At 44.2% G+C, this 19,210-nt stretch overlaps 1 protein-coding gene across 5 annotated transcripts in view; it reads right to left on the reverse strand.

Moving 5' to 3' along the window:
• Positions 1-425: 425 nt before the first annotated feature.
• The window catches only part of AGBL2 (AGBL carboxypeptidase 2), a 44,352-nt gene continuing 25,567 nt past the window's right edge, over positions 426-19,210 (reverse strand). For 4 of the 5 annotated variants that reach the window (XM_046643234.1, XM_046643231.1, XM_046643232.1 and 1 more), the window contains 6 exons: positions 18,938-19,068; positions 8,084-8,150; positions 6,744-6,866; positions 6,119-6,226; positions 3,433-3,522; positions 426-1,181 (listed from right to left, as the gene is read on the reverse strand). In XM_046643234.1, coding sequence (XP_046499190.1) covers positions 1,008-1,181; positions 3,433-3,522; positions 6,119-6,226; positions 6,744-6,866; positions 8,084-8,150; positions 18,938-19,068 — 693 coding nt within the window. In that variant the 3' untranslated portion in view covers positions 426-1,007. The remainder of the gene's footprint in view (positions 1,182-3,432; positions 3,523-6,118; positions 6,227-6,743; positions 6,867-8,083; positions 8,151-18,937; positions 19,069-19,210) is intronic. The other variant, XM_046643236.1, reaches the window with a different exon arrangement.

Below are 19,210 nucleotides of genomic sequence, written 5' to 3' on the forward strand. Positions count from 1 at the left end.
GTGATAATGAAAACATACTAGAAAACTTTCAATCCAGTGTGACAGGAAGAGGGTAAAGTCAAGACAGGAGGCCTGGCACGAACTGGAGTGCCCCTTCTTTTTTTTTTTTGTGAGGAAGACTGGCCCTGAGCTAACATCTGTTGTCAATCTTCCTCTATTTTATGTGGGACGCCGCCACAGTGTGGCTTGATGAGTGGTGTGTAGATCTATGCCTGGGGTTTGAACCCGTGAACCTTGGGCCGCTGAAGTGGGGCGTGTGAACTTAACCAGTACACCACCGGGCCGGCCCTGAGTGCCCTTTCTTTGACATGTTGATGTCACAGGGTGTAGCCAGCAGATCATGCTTGGTGCTTGTGCGGAATATAAAATATGAAATGTCTGTTCACCTAAGATTATGCAGTTAACCAATCAGAGGAAACAACTGGTTAGAGAGAAAAAATTTTAATCAATGGGTTAAAAAACTTTTATAACCATGTTGAACATAATATATGCAACATTAGACTCCGAGTAATACATGAGCTGTCTTCTCTAGGTGGGAACGCCTCACTCTGAGCAAACCCGACAGGCCACAGCTTGACGGACCACTCATCGCTCCAAAGCTTTGACACAGGATTTCCTTAACATAGCACGCTCCCAGAATGTTTTAAAATAGAGTTTGATCTCTTAAAACTGATTTGCACATAATTTGAGAGAGAATATGTATTGGTTAAAATGAGGTATATCTGTGCTGTGGTCGCACGAGCACACACTTCAACTTCTGATAAACGAAGCTTTTCGATACAGCATCATAAAATTTCACTTTATCAAAAAATAATTTAATTCATGAGGTATGCATCTTGAGGGCATGCACGCAGTGTAAGCACACAGTGTCAGGACGGTGCATGATGAACGCACAATGCAGTATACCACAAAGGAGCGGAGCTCCCAATCACACAACTGCCCTTGGTACAAGAAGCCTCTAGTCTACAACACACTGGGGAGTGCCCATGTGGCGCGGCCCGGGCACCTTACGGGTACGTGTATACGTGCAAGGATGGGTACACCATCAGGGTGGCGCGGCCTCTCTTTGCAACAGGATATCTGTTTCTGGACCAGCTCGGCTTCATGTCTCGAGCTGGCTCTTGGCTGCGGTTTGTGCTTCTCTTTGCAGAACATGAAGCTGTAAATCCTGGCTTCTCTCTCTGGGCAGACAAGATAGAACAGTTGAATCACTTTATGCTGCAATTTCAAAAGTTAGAGTGCGGGTTGGGGTTGGTTTTATAAGGAGTTAGTGAGAAGTAGTTGCCTTTCCCCCCAAATACCAAAGTAGCTGACGTTGTCAGAGGGCAGAGGTGAGTCAAACCTTAGCCCTGACCCCTCGGAATGGCAAAGAAAGGTCCAGAGCGATATTGGAACCGCCCCAAGAAGTTCAGGGATTACGTTTTATAAGTCCAGAAACATCACACAGAGGAAGAGAAGAACATGACCTATCCCTTGAAGGTGGAGACGGCCCTATTTTTCGCCACTCTGCTTATCTGACGTCATGGAAGTTAAACACCCACATCTCTGTTAGAGAAATATTACACCAAAAATCTTAAGAAAATGAAGTGAAAAAAAAAACAAATGAAGTAAAGGAAAAGGTTTGGGTGGCATTTATCCACCACACTGGGTGTAACGGCCTGCCTGCTTACGTGGTACAGCCTAACTGGCGCTGTGGTTTGGGATGTTTTCAGCCACCCGCGGCTTGCAATGATGCTGAAGGAGGCCAGAGGCCAGTTCGGGACTTCTCAGTCTGTCAGGACAGAATCCTCTGTGACCTGACTTTCTTTACACCTCTCTTCACTGCTCTTCCGTTTCTGTTACACCATGGCGGCGGGACTGTCTTGTCAGCCCTCCCGGAGGACCATCACCTCACAGGAGGGGTTCACGTCTGACGGTCCTCAACGGGCCCCGCACAGAGTAGGTTCTCCCGAAGATACTGATGGGTGAGTGAGCATAACCAGGAGAATGCCCAAGTGACAGACGTAGGAAGATGCAGGGACCTCACCTTGGGAGAACTGTCCATTCTGTATCTACTCCACCTCCAAACGCTGTGGTTCTCAATCTTTGTTCCACCCGGACACAAGCAAGCAGCACCCTCCCACAGACACACCCAGGGCTTTTCGAAACAACAGCTTACTAGCTGTTTCCTCATCTCTTTTCCCCTTTCTCAGGAAAGATTATGCAAGTGCAAATGAGCAAGAGAGATGTTAATACAGGGATAAAAATGAATTCATACTAACGTATTCTTTTGTTTTGTTTTGTTTTGGTTTTTGTGAGGATGAGTGTCCCTGAACTAACATCTGTGCCAATCTTCCTCTATTTTGTATGTAAGACACCGCCACAGCATGGCTTGATAGCAGTGTGTAGGTCTGAGCCCAGGATCCGAAACTGTGAACCCCAGGCCACCAAAGCAGAGTGTATGAACTTAATGACTATGCCACCAGGCAGGCCCCTAACTTATCCTCTCAAAAAAGCAAATCAGGGGCTGGCCTGGTGGCATAGTGGTTAAGTTCATGCGCTCTGCTTCGGTGGCCCAGGGTGTGCAGGTTCAGATCCCAGGAACGGATCTGCACACTGCTCATCAAGCCACGCTGCGGCAGTGTCCCACATACAAAACAGGAAGATTGGCACAGGTGTTAGCTCAGGGCCAATCTCCCTCACCAAAATAAATAAATAAATAAATAAATATGGGGACCGGCCCAGTAGCACAGCAGTTAAGTGTGCACGTTCTGCTTCTTGGCGGCCCGGGGTTCACCAGTTTGGATCCCGGGTGCAGACATGGCACCGCTTGGCAAAAGCCATGCTGTGGTAGGCGTCCCATGTATAAAGTAGAGGAAGAATGGCATGGATGTTAGCTCAGGGCCAGTCTTCCTCAGCAAAAAGAGGAGGATTGGCAGTAGTTAGCTCAGGGCTAATCTTCCTCCAAAAAAACAAAAACAAAGAAAATTAAAAAATAAGAAGAAGAAAAAAGCAAATCATTCCCAAACCACGGTCCTGAACCATCGCTGGTAACCCTGGACGTGAGGCGCACCTCGTGACCAATGGCGGCGCCCCGTTTGTTGTTGACGTCTCCCAGGGTGGAGAACCGCTGCATCCCCACTATCACTGTTTCCCTGAAACGTTGCCATGGAGCTACAAAACGGCAGCTGCCTAACAAATGTTTGTTGAAAGAACACTAAACTCTCCACGGCAAGCTTTCGGCTGTGGGTGGCGTCCTCCGGGCCTGCGGCACCTGGTGGTCAGGTGCTTTGTAACCGGAGGGTGCAAACTACTGGAGATGCTCACCTGAGCAGGACAAAGCCCAGAAGGTGAGACTTTGCGGACTGGGGATCCGCCACCCCTCCAAACCACATAATACATCCCAAACCCAAATAAAATTGCTAGCACGTGTGCATAAACGAGGTGGGCTACCTGCGTTCTCTCTTTACTCTGAGACAGAATCAAGGCAGTCACGTTCGATGGGTCCAGGGAGGTGTCTTTGTCTCTCGCATTTAACTGTGACTAAAACAAATGAAGACATTCTCACTAAATTTCCACTTGGACAAATGTGATTATATACGATATACAGCATTTCAGTGCTTTTTGACTCATGCATGTTGATTCATTATGATACTTTAGGAAGAAAAGAGAGGCAGGACACAAACGAATAAGAATTCAAAGAAAAGAAGGACACTAATATTTACTGAGTGCAGATATGCCAGGCACTTCAGACAGTTTCTCCTCTAATTCTCACACCAACCTTAGGATGTAGATTTTATGACCCCGTATTTCAGATGCAGAAACTGAGTCCCAGGGTGGTTAAGTCAGTCACAGGATATTACACGGTGGGGCTAGAATCTGAACTCGAAACAGGCTTGGGAGCTTGTGCTCGTGTCACTGTTATATCAGACGCCAAACAGCCCTCAAGGCCGAGCAGGGCGAGGTGTGCTCCGTGGGGCCTCCTCAGGGTAAGGCAGTGGGGCCTCATTATACCACTGTTTACCACAGGGTAGCACTCTGCATGGTGAGGGCTCATTTTGCACCCTCTTCACTAAGAATTAGCTACCAATGTACTAAAATCTATTTTTATACATAAAAGAATCAAGAATTTCATAGCCACAAAATTCCAGAGTCCTACAAGTTGGCTGGGTGCCTCTCCTCTGTGTTCTCACAGCATCCCACTCTGTGATGTAATTTCCTGCTTACTTCTTAAAATCCCCGCCAGACTTTAAGGTCCCTGAGGCAGGGGTAATGTTTTGTTCAATGCTGCACCTCCGGCATCCAACAGAGGGCCTGGCATGTGGCAGTCACGTAATGCCTTGTGTTGAACGATGGATAGATGGAGGGACAGTAAAGCAGCCTGTTCTTATGTTCCGGGTATAAAGTCACAAATCACAAATATCTGACATCAGACTTCAGTGGTGTCTAAAGCAATGTCAGTGTCCCCACCAATTTTAATATTCCCCTGCTCCCAGTGGCACTGACACATAAAGGTAACATAGATGACTATTGGTTTCTTCACCTTGTGGGAGAGATGTGCTAACTGGAAAAATCGGAATTGGAATCCGTGAGATAAAGAGTGAAGCATGGAACAGAATAGAGAGCCCAGAGATAAACCCATGCATAGATGGTCAATTAATTTTCAACAAAGGAGCTAAGAATATATAATGTGGCAAAGACAGTCTCTTCACTAAGTGGTGCTGGGAAAACTGGATATCCACAGGCAGAAGAATGAAACTGGACCTCTATCTTATACCATACACAGAAATCAACCCAAAATAGATTAAAGACTTGAACCTAAGACCTGAAACTGTATGATTCCTAGAAGAAAACATAGGAGGTAAGCTCCTTGACATTGATCTCGGCAATGATTTTTTGTATTTGACACCAAAAGCCAAGACAACAAAAGCAAAAGTCAACAAATGGGACTAGATCAAACTAAAAAGCTTCTGTAGAGCAAAGGAAACCATCAACAAAATGGAAAGGCAACCTATAGAATGGGAGAAAACATTTGGAAACCACATTATCTGATAAGAGGTTAATATCCAAAATATACAAAAAACTCATACAACTCAATAGCAAAAAAACCCAAAGAACCCAAATAAAAAATGGGCAGCGGGCCTGAATAGACATTTTCCCAAAGAAGACATACAGATGGCCAACAGGTACATGAAAAGATGCTCACCATCACCAATCATCAGGGAAATGCAAATCAAAACCACAGTAAGCTATCGCCTCACAGCTGTTAGGATGTCTATTATTAAAAAAGAGAAGAGAGAACAAATGCTGGCAAGGATGTGGAGAAAAGGGAACCCTTGTGCACTCTTGGTAGGAATGTAAACTGGTAGAGCCACTGGAGAAAACTGTATGGAAAATCCTCAGAAAATAAAAAATAGAACCATCATACGATCCAGCAATCCCATGTCTGGGTACTTATCCAAAGGAAATGAAATCCTTATCTTGAAGAGCTGTCTGTACCACCATGTTCACTGCAGCCTTATTCACAGTAATCAAGTTATGGAAACAACCTAAGTGTCTGTTGATGGATGAATGGATAAAGAAGACGTAATGTATATACAATGGAATGTTCTTCAGCCTTAAAATAGAAGGAAATCCTGCCACTTGTGACAACATGGGTGAACCTGGAGGGCAGTATGCTCAGTGAAATAAGCCAGAGAAGGACAAATACTGCATGGTATCACTTATATGTGGAATCTGAAAAAAAAAAAAAAGAGTCGAACTCATGGAAACAGAGAGTGGAAAAGTGGTTGCCAGAGGCTGGAAGGTGGGGGAAATAGGGAGAGGTTGGTAAAAGGTACAAACTTTCAGCTATAAGATGAATAAGGCCTGAAGATCTAATGTATAACATAGTGACTATAGTTGTATTGTGTTGTGTAATTGAAATTTGCTAAGAGAGTAGAAATTAAATGTTCTCACCAAAGCAAAAAAGGTAAATATGTGAGGTGAGGGATGTGTTAATTAACTCAATGATGGGAATCCTCTCATTATATATGTGTATAAAACCACCACATTGTATACTTTAAATACAAAAAAAAAAGTTTCAATAAATTTCCATGAGTCAGTTAAACAGAAAAAAAGAGTCAAGCAAAACCACTACCTCATTCAGTCTTGGTTTTTCATTTCTCACCATTGAAGAACTGGTATTCTTGGAATTTCTGGAAAAGGCATGCGGCTTTTGCAGAGTAGAAGCAAACCCTGCTCTTTCCTGGAAGGAGTGAACGCGAAGAGAACGTTTTTCAACTGACCCTTTGCAATTGATCCACTCATAACTGACCCAATTCACCCAACAGTAAAGCCCCCACCTCGGGCAGCATCTCCATCTTTGGGAAGCAGGGGGATGGTGTGAGTGTGGCAGCTAGGACGGGCAAGGAGCTGTCCAGGCGTCCTTGGCCTGGACCAAGCCTGCTCCTCTGCCACCCAGCCACTCTGGACGAGCTCCAGCCACCGCGTTTCCAGTACCACCTCCTTCCTCTGGAAATCCAGACTTGGTCCAAACCCAGAATTGCTATGCCAGAGTATAGTACAGGACGAGCGGGCCAAGGCTGAATCTGCTCCGAGATGTCCAGAGGACCCATGGGAGGGCTCTGAATTCCAAACAGAAAGCCTCCCCCGCCCCACTCCCCTTCTGGTTTAGAGGACACCTTAAGGCCCTGTCTGGCTTCCACTCGGGGATACCCTAACCCTTTAACTAGACAGCAGAAGTAGGCGCAGAGCTTTCTTACTGCGACGTCTGTTAACTTGAACTCCCGCATCAAAGAATTTTTCTGATACTGCTCATTTCGCTGTTTCCTAGTCTGAAGTGGCTTCTTTTTCTTTTTCTTATACAGCCTCTTCTTCTTATTCAACTATTCCGGAAAGTACAGAGAAACTCGTTGAAGATTCCAGAGCTGTGTCACCCACATGTGGCACTCTTTTCACACAATACTCAAGACACAATGGCTAACCCAGTATGCGGGCCTTCACAGGGTGGAGTTCTTGTTGGTTTGGAGAAGGAACAAACAGTTCAGGCACCTCCTTACCAGAGACGTCTACCTATTTAACACCCCAAACCCACTATCATAGATACACTGCCAAAGGGGCGCTCATACTGTTTACCAAATATCTACGATGTACGATATGAAACCAGATTTCTTATGGCAATGATGTCACGTACGGATAATGCTGACCATTAGATGTGTGGTTAAAAGATCTAGTTTGGTTGTTACCACAAGGTGGCTTTAATGATTAAGCAAATGAAGCTCAGGACGAATCTGCCAGGTACCCACGGCATGGTGAAGCTCATAGTGATGTTGCTGTGAATGCAGCTGAAGAAACCGTAAGGTCCAGTCTGATCTGGCTGCCTCCTGCTGATGCAGCCTTAATTTCACCCTATGATGGAGATATTTCTCAACACAACTAGGAAATCATGCGCATAATGAACCACAACACATATTTTGTTGTTTCTAAAGCTCTTGCAGCATCTATGTAAGAAAAAGTCTGAGGACAGATGGGGTAAAAAAAAAATCACAATATACAGAAGTATAAAAAACTACATGAAGAAAGAAACATTTTTTTTAAGTATGGATCATTTTTAACAACCTCTACCTGTTTTTTTTTTAAGATTTTTTTTTTCCTTTTTCTCCCCAAAGCCCCCCAGTACATAGTTGTATATTCTTCGTTGTGGGTCCTTCTAGTTGTGGCATGTGGGACGCTGCCTCAGCGTGGTTTGATGAGCAGTGCCATGTCCTCGCCCAGGATTCGAACTAATGAAACACTGGGCCGCCTGCAGCGGAGCGCGCGAACTTAACCACTCGGCCACAGGGCCAGCCCCAACCTCTACCTCTTAACATAGTTTTCACCTTTTGTTAACTTTGGGATCAATACCGAGTCCTCACACTTTCCCCCTAGATTTTAAAATGTTATAAAGGACAAAATGAGAGACGCCAGGGCAGGGGAGCCAGTGAGGACGCTACTGCTGTATTTTCTGCAGATCTTAGGACAGCTGGAAAATTCCACCAGAGTATCCCGGAGTGCGGCTTTCAAGGCCACCACTTCCCGGGTGTGGGAGTCTATATACTCTCACCTCACGTGCGATGTTCAGTAGGTGAGCAGGCAGGCCGTCCGAGAGGGAGCTGTCAGAACCACTGGTGCTGTTTCCAAAAGTAAAGGAGAGAAAGACCCGCTGTTAACGTCCAGGAAGGGGGACATTTACCAGGCTGTCTGCCCGCCATCAGGATGGCCAGTCCACCATTTGCCTCCACTGTGTACGTTTCAGTTACTAAGAATTCCTGACGAGCATATTCATTCATTCACTCTGAACACCTACTGCGGGCCAGGCAGCGCAGCTGGCACAGGAGACAGAGAGGAATGCGGCAGAGCTCCGGCCCCAAGGAGTTCCCAAGCCATGTGGCAAGGGAAATATTGGCCAGATGGGCAAAGCCGCTCTCGGCAGCAACTGTGCGGGCCCCTGAGATTCTCCACGCGCCGCCCTAGAGGACACAAGGGCGTAGGATGTGGTTGAGAACAGGGGCTTTGTCTCATTCATTCCTGGCCAGAGAGCCAGGATCCTAGCGGGTACTCTGTAAAAAAGGCGTTAACTATGTAAATAAATATAATGATAAAGAAGCTGCAGGTCAGAGAGCACGAGCAGGGCTTCTATCACCCAGGTGTCCCCTCACAAGTTCTGGATGCGCATCTAAAGTCGTCCCCCCAAGCTGTCTCCTCCCCTTTCTCAAGGGCTAGGATGAAGGAGGACTCAGATAATCAAGCCTGTCTTCCCCTTCATCGTGACCTTTGCTTATGTGTCACATTGTATTCTCCCCTTTCCTGGGCTATGGGTGGCTAGAACTGAGAGCTGTGCTCTATGACAGGGCCCCCATATATAAAAATGTCTGAGGCACAGGACTCAAACCTCCTGGGAAAAGACAGCATTTCAAGGCATTCTTTTGCCCAGCCCTCCCACTCTGTTCACGCCCCCTCCCTCCCTCAGTGACAACAAGAGGGCGAGGAGAAAGGCCTCTCTTCTCCCATCTGATTCCTGCTTCCCTATTCTCACAAGCCTTTTCCAGTCTGAGGAGCAGCCCTGAGGCCACTGAATAAGAGTCGCTCAAGTTCCTTTTGGAGATTACAGAAATGGGATTTAACAAACGGGATAAAAGCATCAGATGCAGGTGCCCCAGAAGGTGTCGAAAACGACGTGTGCGCATACAGGCAGGGCAAACTCGAACTGGGCTCGTCCCCTCACAGTGTGCTTCCCTGGGTAACGGTGAGAAGGGACGGGGGAACCCTGTGGAGGCTGTGACGGCCGGCTTCCCGATGCAGAGGCTGGAAAACTGGTTTCCAGAATTCTTAACGAAATGCAGGCGAGCGTCCCTGCTGAGCCAAGTGGAAGGCAGTCTGTGGTTCTGAGCTGACGGCCCGGCTCTACGTGTATGAGTTGATAAGTGGGGGGCATTTTGTCTTTGAGGCTGAAAGTAGAGAGGCGTTGGTGCAGTGGTCCTGGAGAGCTAGGCAAAGGATTCTGGGAGAGTGGAGGGGCACACGGTGAATGGGGCAGTCAACCTGGCCTGACGGTCTGGTTTAAGGTTCTTAAGGAAACACGCGGGAGACTCAGGCACTAGTGAAACCAGCAAACAGCCACTGACGATTAAGTATCTAGGTACTAAAGTTTTTTTCCTTTTTGAAATTACTGATTATAGCTGACAAATAAAAATGGCAAGCAATAGGACATATTGGAGTACACGAGGAAGCCATTTGGTATAAACCTAATTCGGCCTGACTTTGTTTTTTCCAAAAGGGCCTGACTGTGGCTATTGAGCACGCATTGTATATCTGCTTAGACATTTCCTATGGCCAGAACAAAGGCCCTTGAGATAAAGGTGCAACTTCCCCCCACATTGGCACTTCCTTAGGGATAAGCATCTTTCCTTAGGCTAGGAACTGATTTCTGCACTCACCTACCAGCTCACCTGTGACCACTCAGCTGGAGACAACAGACTGCCACCCTGCTGTGTTCACTGAGACAGAAGACCTACCTGCTGTTTCCATCAATCGCTGTGCCCACAGAGCAGTCTCGCGACTGTTGTAAAAGGGGCATTTCAATCCTATGTGAAACATCCTCTCTGGGGGTATATACCACTCGGTGCACCCCACTTCTTTGGTGCCCTTTCTTCCTTCGGGAAGAAAGGCCCGGGTTATAATCCTCAGATTTAAGCTCAGAATAAACTCACCCAAATTTTCATTTATAGATTGGTTATGGATTATTTTCGTCGACATAGCTTTTAGCTGTTTAACCCACCCCTTGTTAACTGTGCTGCTTAGGCAATATGCTCTCTGACTCCCACTAGGTTCCTACAGATAATGTCTCCCTGGAGCCTGGGTCACCATGGTAATGGGCGTGTGAGCTGTTTTTCAGGAATTAGAACTCCTTGTCTACTTCAGGCCGGTTGAGACCACCAACTCATCAACCAGGCCCATGCAAATGTCTGATAGGTGGCCTTTTGACGTCAAGAGGCCAAAAACTCCACCCTCAGATCATGCTCATGCTGCCATTTTGTGAACATGGGTCCTATGAAGAGGCCTGCAGTCTGACTATGCTTGTGCAGATCATCAATCACTTCACTTCTCCTCACCTCCAATCACCTCTCTCCACATTTCAGACCACCTTGCCCCCATCCCATAAATATCCCTGAGTCCCTATTTTCGGGGAAGCAAATCTGAGGCTCAGGCTCTTGCTTCCTCATGTGGCTGCCTTGTGAGTAACCCCTCTCTCTGCTGCAATCTCGTCGTCTGTGTTTGGCTTTCTGGGCAGCCGGCAAAAACGAACCTGGTTCGGTAACAGTAGGACTGCTTTAGGGCCCCGGGTCAAATGTGCCACACAGAGACAGTGGGAGAGCCAGCCCCTTCCCTCTGTCCAGCACAGACTATGGTGCAGCCTCTGGCAGAAGACCCACACCCAGCCCAGGAACCTTCCGAGGCCAGCTGGGCAGGCCTGTGGCGCCTTGGCCAGTAAGCTGGAGTAGAAGGTGTTCTTGCACGCCATGAGACGCCAGCCTGCCGGGGGCCTTCTAAAACAGCTGTGGAGCCTATGAGGGTGGGATGAGACCCTACACGCTAAATGAATTCAACAAACATTTACTGAGCTCTCCCCATGTGCCAGGTACTGTTCCAGGTACGTGAGATACAGAGGTGAACAAAATAAAGATCTCCGACCTTGTGGCACCTATATCCCAGTAGGGGGAGACAGACAATATACAACAGACACAATAAAGATGTAAATAACATGGAAGGACAGAAGGGAATAACAGAGTATAAAAAAAAGTAGAGCACCTAAGGGGGACAGGGAATGGCACGAGGGTGGAGGTGGGAGAGCAAGCTGCAGTACTGGAGTCATGAGGGAAGACCACATTGAAAAAGGCGACATTTAAGCACAGACTTGAAGGAGGTGAAGGAATAAGCCATGTGAATATAAGGGGGAAGAACATTTCAGGGATCTGGAACTGCTAGTGCAAAGGCCCTGAGGCAGGAGAGGACCTGGCTGGTCTGAGGCAGAGGGAGGAGGCCAGTGGAGCTGTAGCACCGTGTGAGAGGGTGACGGGGGCAGTCAAAGAGGTATCAGGTGGCTAGGTCCTATAGCTTTGCAGGCCACTGTAGGGTCCTTGGCTTTTTATCTGAGTGGGGGGATGGGGGGGCATTGAAGTGTTTTAAACAGAGGAATGACATGATCTAATTTGTTTTGTTTTTTTAATGATTGGCACCTGAGCTCACATCTGTTGCCAATCTCCTTTTTTTCCTTCTCCTCCTTCTCCCCGAAGCCTCCCATTACATAGTTGGATATTCTAGTTGTAGGTCCGTCTAGTTGTGGTGTGTGGGATGCCACCTCAGGATGGCTTGATGAGTGGTGCCACGTCCACGCCCAGGATCCACACCAGCAGAACCCCGGGCCACTGAAGTGCAGCACACGAACTTAACCACTCAGCCAAGGGGCTGGCCCCTAATTTATGTTTTGAAAAGAATCACTCTCCTGGTTTTCTTTTGGCCTTGCTGGTCCCTTCTCAGTCTCATTTGCTGGCTCCTCCATATCTCTTTGACCTCTTAAAACTGTGGTACCCAGCTCAGACTTGGCCTTCTTTACTCTATCGGCACTTACCCCCTTGGGATCTCAGCCAGTCTTAAGGTTCAAATATCACCTATCCAATGACAGTTCTCTCTATTGGGCCTCTCCACTGAACTCCAGACTCACATATCAAATCGCCTAATCGATATCTCCCTTTAGATGTCTAACAGACATCTCATGCTCAACACGCCCAACACTAGATTCCTGATCTCCGCAACCCCCTAACCTTCTCCACCCCCTGCATCTTCCCCATCTCAGTTACAGGCAACTCCATCCAACCACTGCACAACCATTCTCTTTCTCGCATGCCTCATATCCAATTCTTAAGCAAGTTCTAACATTTGCAACTTCAAAATGTACCTAGAATCTAATCAATTCAAAACCCCCAACCACTACTACTACTCTGGTGTAAGCCACCATTACCTTTCCCCTGTATTAGTGTAAGGGCCTTTTAACCAGTCTCCCTGCTTAGACTTTTACCATCTATTTTCCACACAGCAGCCAGAGTGTTCCTCCTGAAAATAAAACCTATGTCAGATCATGACGCTTCTCTACATAAAACCTTCCAAAGGCTTTCCATCATCCTTGGAGTAAAAATCAAAGTCTTCACAATTGTCTACAAGGCCCTACACAAACTGCCTGCCCAACTCGCTAACCCTTTCTAGTGCCTGGAAGAGAGGCTGTCACAGAACAGGCCCTCAGTACACAGCTGCTGGAGGAATGAAGTGTATTTAAGCGTGCCATAATTTACTCAATATTTTCACCTGAGGTTCAAAACCAAAGCCAAAATCAATATAACACAGCAAACAAAATTAAAAAAAAAAAAAAAGGAGGTGACGTCAGCAACATGGCAGCGTGAGCTCACCCGGGACTCTCTCCCCTCCAAATTACAACCAAAAGGAGCAACTGCTTTCCAATAAAAAAAAAATCCTAATAACAGAAATTGTCAGAGACCCACAGCAGCCAAACAACGGAGCTTGGAGAGGCTGGAGCCGCCCTCAGAGGAGCTGGAACGGGGTAGGAGAGAACTTCGCTCCCTCCCCTAGAGTCTGGGATTGCTGCCACGGGTACGGGAAGGAGTGGGGGAGGGGCCATGCGACCTGGGTATTGTCCAGGACTCCCACCGCTGGTGCAGTGGAAACCCACTGACAGGGAAAGCTTCCGTGTGCAGGGACCCCATCAAGCAAGGGCCCCGGGAGACCCGAAAGCGAGAGCAGATCCAATCCAGATGGCATGAGTGAAAGTGCCCCTGCTCCCCAACCCATGCTGCCAGCAGCCATCTCGGCTGAAGGCCAGGGCTCAGAAAGTGCAGCTCTTGACCCCCATCTAGTGGCAACAGGCTGAAACTGCAACCGAATAACAGCATCATGCACAAAAACCACTCCTCTACCATGCAGCAATTTATAAAAGCTCCAGTCCAACAGGAAAACAATAAAAGTACAGAAGTAGGTCCTGAGGGCTTGGAAATGGGTAAACTAAGTGAAGATGAGTTCAAAATAGCTGTCCTCAAAACATTCAATGAGGTAAAGGGATATATAGAGAAACAAGTCAACGAGTTCTGGAGTTACTTCACAAAAGAGATTGAAACTATAAAGAAGAATCAATTAGAAATACTAGAGATGAAAAATACAATGGACCAGATAAAACAGAATACGGATTCCCTGAATGCCCGTGTAGACACCATAGAGGAGCAAATTAGCATAATCGAAGCGAGACAGGCTGAATGGCTTCAGACAGAGGAAGAAAGAGAACTAAGAATTAAAAAAACTGAAGAAAATGTCAGAGAAATAGCTGACTCAATGAGAAAATGCAACTTAAGAATCATTGGAATTCCTGAGGGTGTGGAAAAGGAAAATGGAGCAGAAAGTGTGCTCAAAGAAATAATAGAAGAGAACTTCCCAAATCTAGGGATTGAGAGAGAAATGTGTGTGGAGGAAGCTTTCAGATCTCCTAGATTTGTCAATGTAAAAAGACCTACTGCAAGGCATACAGTAGTAAAAATGGCAAAAATGAGTGACAAAGAAAGAATACTCAGGGCAGCAAGGCAGAAGAAAATAACCTACAAAGGAACCCCCATCAGACTTTCAGCGGATTTCTCTACAGAAACCTTACAAGCTAGGAGAGATTGGAGTGACATATTCAAAACTTTAAAGGATAAAAATCTTCAGCCAAGAATACTCTATCCAGCAAAAATATCCTTCAAGTATGAGGGAGAAATTAAATCTTTTCCAGACAAACAAAAGCTAAGGGACTTTGTAGTCACAAGACCTCCACTACAAGAAATCCTCAAGAAGGCTCTTATACCTGAAAAAAGAAAAAAAGGGAGTAAGGAGTCAAAAAACACAGAGTAGGATGACAAATAGACTCTGAATAGGATAGCAAATATTCAACTATATCATTAGGATAAAGGGAAGGAAATCTCCAAAGCAAAGATAATCTTAACACTCTAACCACAAACTCACAACACAAGTTGGAATAAGAGATGAAAATAATAATTTAGGAGGGGAGGAGGAAAGGGACTGAAATAGTCTAGGCTAAGGAAGTAAGAGACCACCAGAAAATGGACTATGTTATACACGAGATTCTGAATACAAACTTCAGCGTAGCCACTAAACTAAAAAACAGAACAGAGACACAAAACATAAATAAGGAAAAATCTAAGAAACCCAGCATGAGAAATTGCAGAAGTCAATGGGTAGGCTAAAACACAGAGGACGAGAAACAAAGGAAACACAGGAAAACCGGAAAACGAGCAACAAAATGACAGCATTAAGCACTCATGCATCAATACTCACCCTCAATGTAAACGGATTGAACTCTCCAATAAGAAGACACAGAGTGGCAAAATGGATTAAAGAACAAGATCCAACAATTTGTTGCCTCCAGGAAACACACCTCAGCGCCAAGGACAAACACAGGCTCAGAGTAAGGGGTGGAAGACAATACTCCAAGCTAATAGCAAACAAAAGAAAGCAGGTGTTGCAATGCTTATATCAGACAAAACAGACTTCAAGATAAGGCAGGTAAAGAGAGACAAAGAGGGCCAATATATAATGATCAAAGGGACAATTCATCAAGAATAAATAACGCTTATAAATATCTATGAACTCAACACAGGAGCACCAAAGTTCATAAAGCAACTATTAACAAACCTAAAAGAAACTATCAAAAATAACACAATAATAGTAGGGGACCTCAACGCCCCACTCACATCAATGGACAGATCATCCAGACAGAAAATCAACAAAGAAATAGTGGAGCTAAATGAAAGCTAACACAGTTGGACTTAATAGACATATATAGAACACTCCATCCAAAAACAGCAGAATACACATTCTTCTCAAGCACGCATGGAACATTCTCAAGGATAGACCACATGCTGGGAAACAAGGCAAGCCTTTACAAATTTTAAAAAATTGAAATAATAACAAGCATCTTCTCCGATCATAATGCTATAAAGCTAGAAATTAATTACAAGAAAAAAGCTGAGAAAGGCACAAGGATGTGGAGACTAAACAACATGCTATTGAACAAGCAATGGATCATTGAAGAAATTAAAGAAGAAATGAAAAAATACCTGGAGACAAATGAAACTGATAACATGCCATAGCAACTCATATGGGATGCAGCAAAAGCTGTATTAAGAGGAAAATTCATTGCAATGCAGGCACTTCTCAACAAACAAGACAAATCCCAAATCAGCAACCTTAACTGAATTACACCTAACTAAATTAGAGAAAGAAGAACAAACAAAGCCAAAAGTCAGCAGAAGGAGAGAAATAATAAAAATCAGAGCAGAAATAAATGCTATTGAAACAAAAAAGGCAGTAGAAAGGATCAATGAAACAAAGAGCTGGTTCTTTGAGAAGATAAATAAAATTGACAAATCCCTAGCCAGACTTACAAAGAAAAAAAGAGAAAGCTCAAATAAACAAAATCAGAAATGAAAGAGGAGAAATAACAACAGACTCCACAGATATACAACAGATTATAAGAGAATACTATGAAAAACTATATGCCAGCAAAATGGATAACCTAGAGGAAATGGATAAATTCTTGGACCCTACAATCTCCCAAAGCTCACTCAAGAAGAATCAGACAACTTGAATAGACCAATCACAAGGAAAGAGATTGAAACAGCAATCAAAAACATCCCAAAGAATAAAACCCCAGGACCAGATGGCTTTCCTGGGGAATTCAACCAAACTTTCAGAGAGGATTTAATACCTATCCTTCTCAAACTATTCCAAAAAATTAGGGAAGATGGAACACTTCCTAACACATTCTACGAGGCCAACATCACGCTGATACCAAAGCCTGACAAGGACACCACGAAAAAAGAAAACTACAGGCCAATATCACTGATGAACATAGATGCAAAAATTCTAAACAAAATTGTGGCAACCCGAATACAGCAATTCATCAAAAGGATCATACATCATGATCAAGTGGGATTCATACCAGGGACACAGGGATGGTTCAACATTTGCAAATCAATCAATGTGATCCACCACATCAACAAACTGAGGAATAAAAACCACATGATCATCTCAATAGATGCAGAGAAAGCATTTGAGAAGATCCAACAGCCATTTATGATTAAAAACTCTGAAAAAAATGGGGATAGAAGGGAACTACCTCAACATAATAAAGGCCATATATGACAAACCCACAGCCAACTTCATACTCAATGGGCAAAAACTGAGCGCCATCCCCCTAAAAACAGGAACGAGACAAGGATGCCCTCTATCACCACTCTTATTTAACATGGTACTGGAGGTTTTGGCCAGAGCAATTAGGGAAGAAAAAGGAATAAAAGGAATCCAAATAGGGAGGGAAGAAGTGAAACTCTCGCTGTTTGCAGACGACATGATCTTATATATAGAAAACTCCAAAGAATCCATTGGAAAACTTTTAGAAGTAATCAACAACTACAGCAAAGTTGCAGGGTATAAAATCAATTTGCATAAATCAGTAGCATTTCTATACTCTAATAACGAACTAACAGAAAAAGAACTCAAGAACACAATACCATTCACAATTGCAACAAAAAGAATAAAATACCTCTGGGTGAATTTAACTAAGGAAGTGAAAGACCTATACAATGAAAATTACAATGCTTTTCTGAAAGAAATGGATGACAACATAAAGAGATGGAAAGACATTCCATCACATGGATTAGAAGAATAAACATAGTTAAAATGTCCATTCTACCTAAAGCAATCTACAGATTCAACACCATCCCAATCAGAATCCCAATGACATTCTTTACAGAAATAGAAGAAAGAACCCTAAAATTCATAGGGGGCAACAAAAGACCCCGAATTGCTAAAGCAATCCTGAGTAAGAAGAACAAAGCTGGAGGCATCACAATCCCTGACTTCAAAACTTACTACAAAGCTACAGTAATCAAAGCAGCATGGTACTGGTACAAAAACAGGTGCACAGATCAATGGAACAGAATTGGAAGCCCAGAAATAAAACCACACATCTATGGACAGCCAATCTTTGACAAACGAGCTGAGGGCATACAATGGAGAAAAGAAAGTCTTTTCAACAAATGGTGCTGGGAAAACTGGAAAGCCACATGTAAAAGAATGAAAATTGACCATTCTTTTTCACCATTCACCAAAATAAACTCAAAATGGATCAAAGACCTAAAGCTGAGACCTGAAACCATAAGGCTTCTAGAAGAAAATGTAGGCAGTACACTCTTTGACATCAGTATTAAAAGGATCTTTTTGGACACCATGTCTTCTCAGACAAGGGAAACAATAGAAAGAATAAACAAATGGGACTTCATCAGACTAAAGAGCTTCTTCAAGGCAAGGGAAAACAGGATTGAAACAAATAACAACCCACTAACTGGGAAAAAATATTTGCAAGTAATATATCCGAGAAAGGCTTAATATCCATGATATATAAAGAACTCTCACAACTCAACAACAAGAAAATTAAATAACCCAATCAAAAAATGGGTAGGAGACATGAACAGACATTTCTCCAAAGAAGATATACGGATGGCCAATAGGCACATGAAAAGATGTTCATTATCACTGATCATCAGGGAAATGCAAATCAAAACTACACTAAGATATCACCTTACACCTGTTAGAATGACAAAAATAACTAAAACAAATAGTAACAAATGTTGGAGAGGTTGTGGAGAACAAGGAACCCTCATACACTGCTGGTGGGAATGCAAACTGGTGCAGCCACTATGGAAAACAGTATGGAGATTCCTCAAGAAATTAAAAATAGAACTACCATACGATCCAGCCATCCCACTACTGGGTATCTATCCAAAGAGCTTGAAGTCAGCAATCCCAAAAGTCCCATGCACCCCAATGTTCACTGCAGCATTATTTACAGTAGCCAAGACGTGGAAGCAACCTAAGTGCCCATCAACAGATGACTGGATAAAAAAACATGTGGTTTATATATACAACGGAATACTACTCAGCTGTAAAAAAGAACAAAATCGTCCCATTTGCAACAACATGGATGGACCTTGAGGGAATTATGTTAAGTGAAATAAGCCAGATAGAGAAGGACAATCTCTGTATGACTCCACTCATATGGAATTTAAACATGTGGACAAAGAGAACATATTAGTGGCTAGCAGGGGAAAGGGGGGTGAGGGGTGGGCACAAAGGGTGAAGGGGTGCACCTACAACACGACTGACAGACATTAATGTACAACTGAAATTTCACAAGATTGTAACCTATCATCAACTCAATAAAAAATTAAAAAAAAATAAACCAAAAAAATTAAAAAAAAAAAGAATTTCTCTGATTTTTCTTTGAAATGAAGTTTGTTACCTGGATTCAATGTCAGACAAAGAGATGCCACTCCAATTTCCTTCTAATTCCATATCTTGTCCAAGTTCATTGAATTTCTTATGGATTTCCTGTTGTAAGAGCTCTTTAAGCTCTTCTAGACACTGCATGAACTGTGGAAGGGAAAAAAAGAAGTATTTTTCATAATTCATTTATTTACTCATCAAATACTTACTATGTATATGCTGAAAGGCATTTTATTTATTGCTGCGGACATAAAGATGAGTCAGCTGTAACCTCTGCTACTAAGGACAC

This window comes from Equus quagga, chromosome 17 (assembly GCF_021613505.1).
Source record: "Equus quagga isolate Etosha38 chromosome 17, UCLA_HA_Equagga_1.0, whole genome shotgun sequence".
NCBI lineage: Eukaryota > Metazoa > Chordata > Mammalia > Perissodactyla > Equidae > Equus > Equus quagga.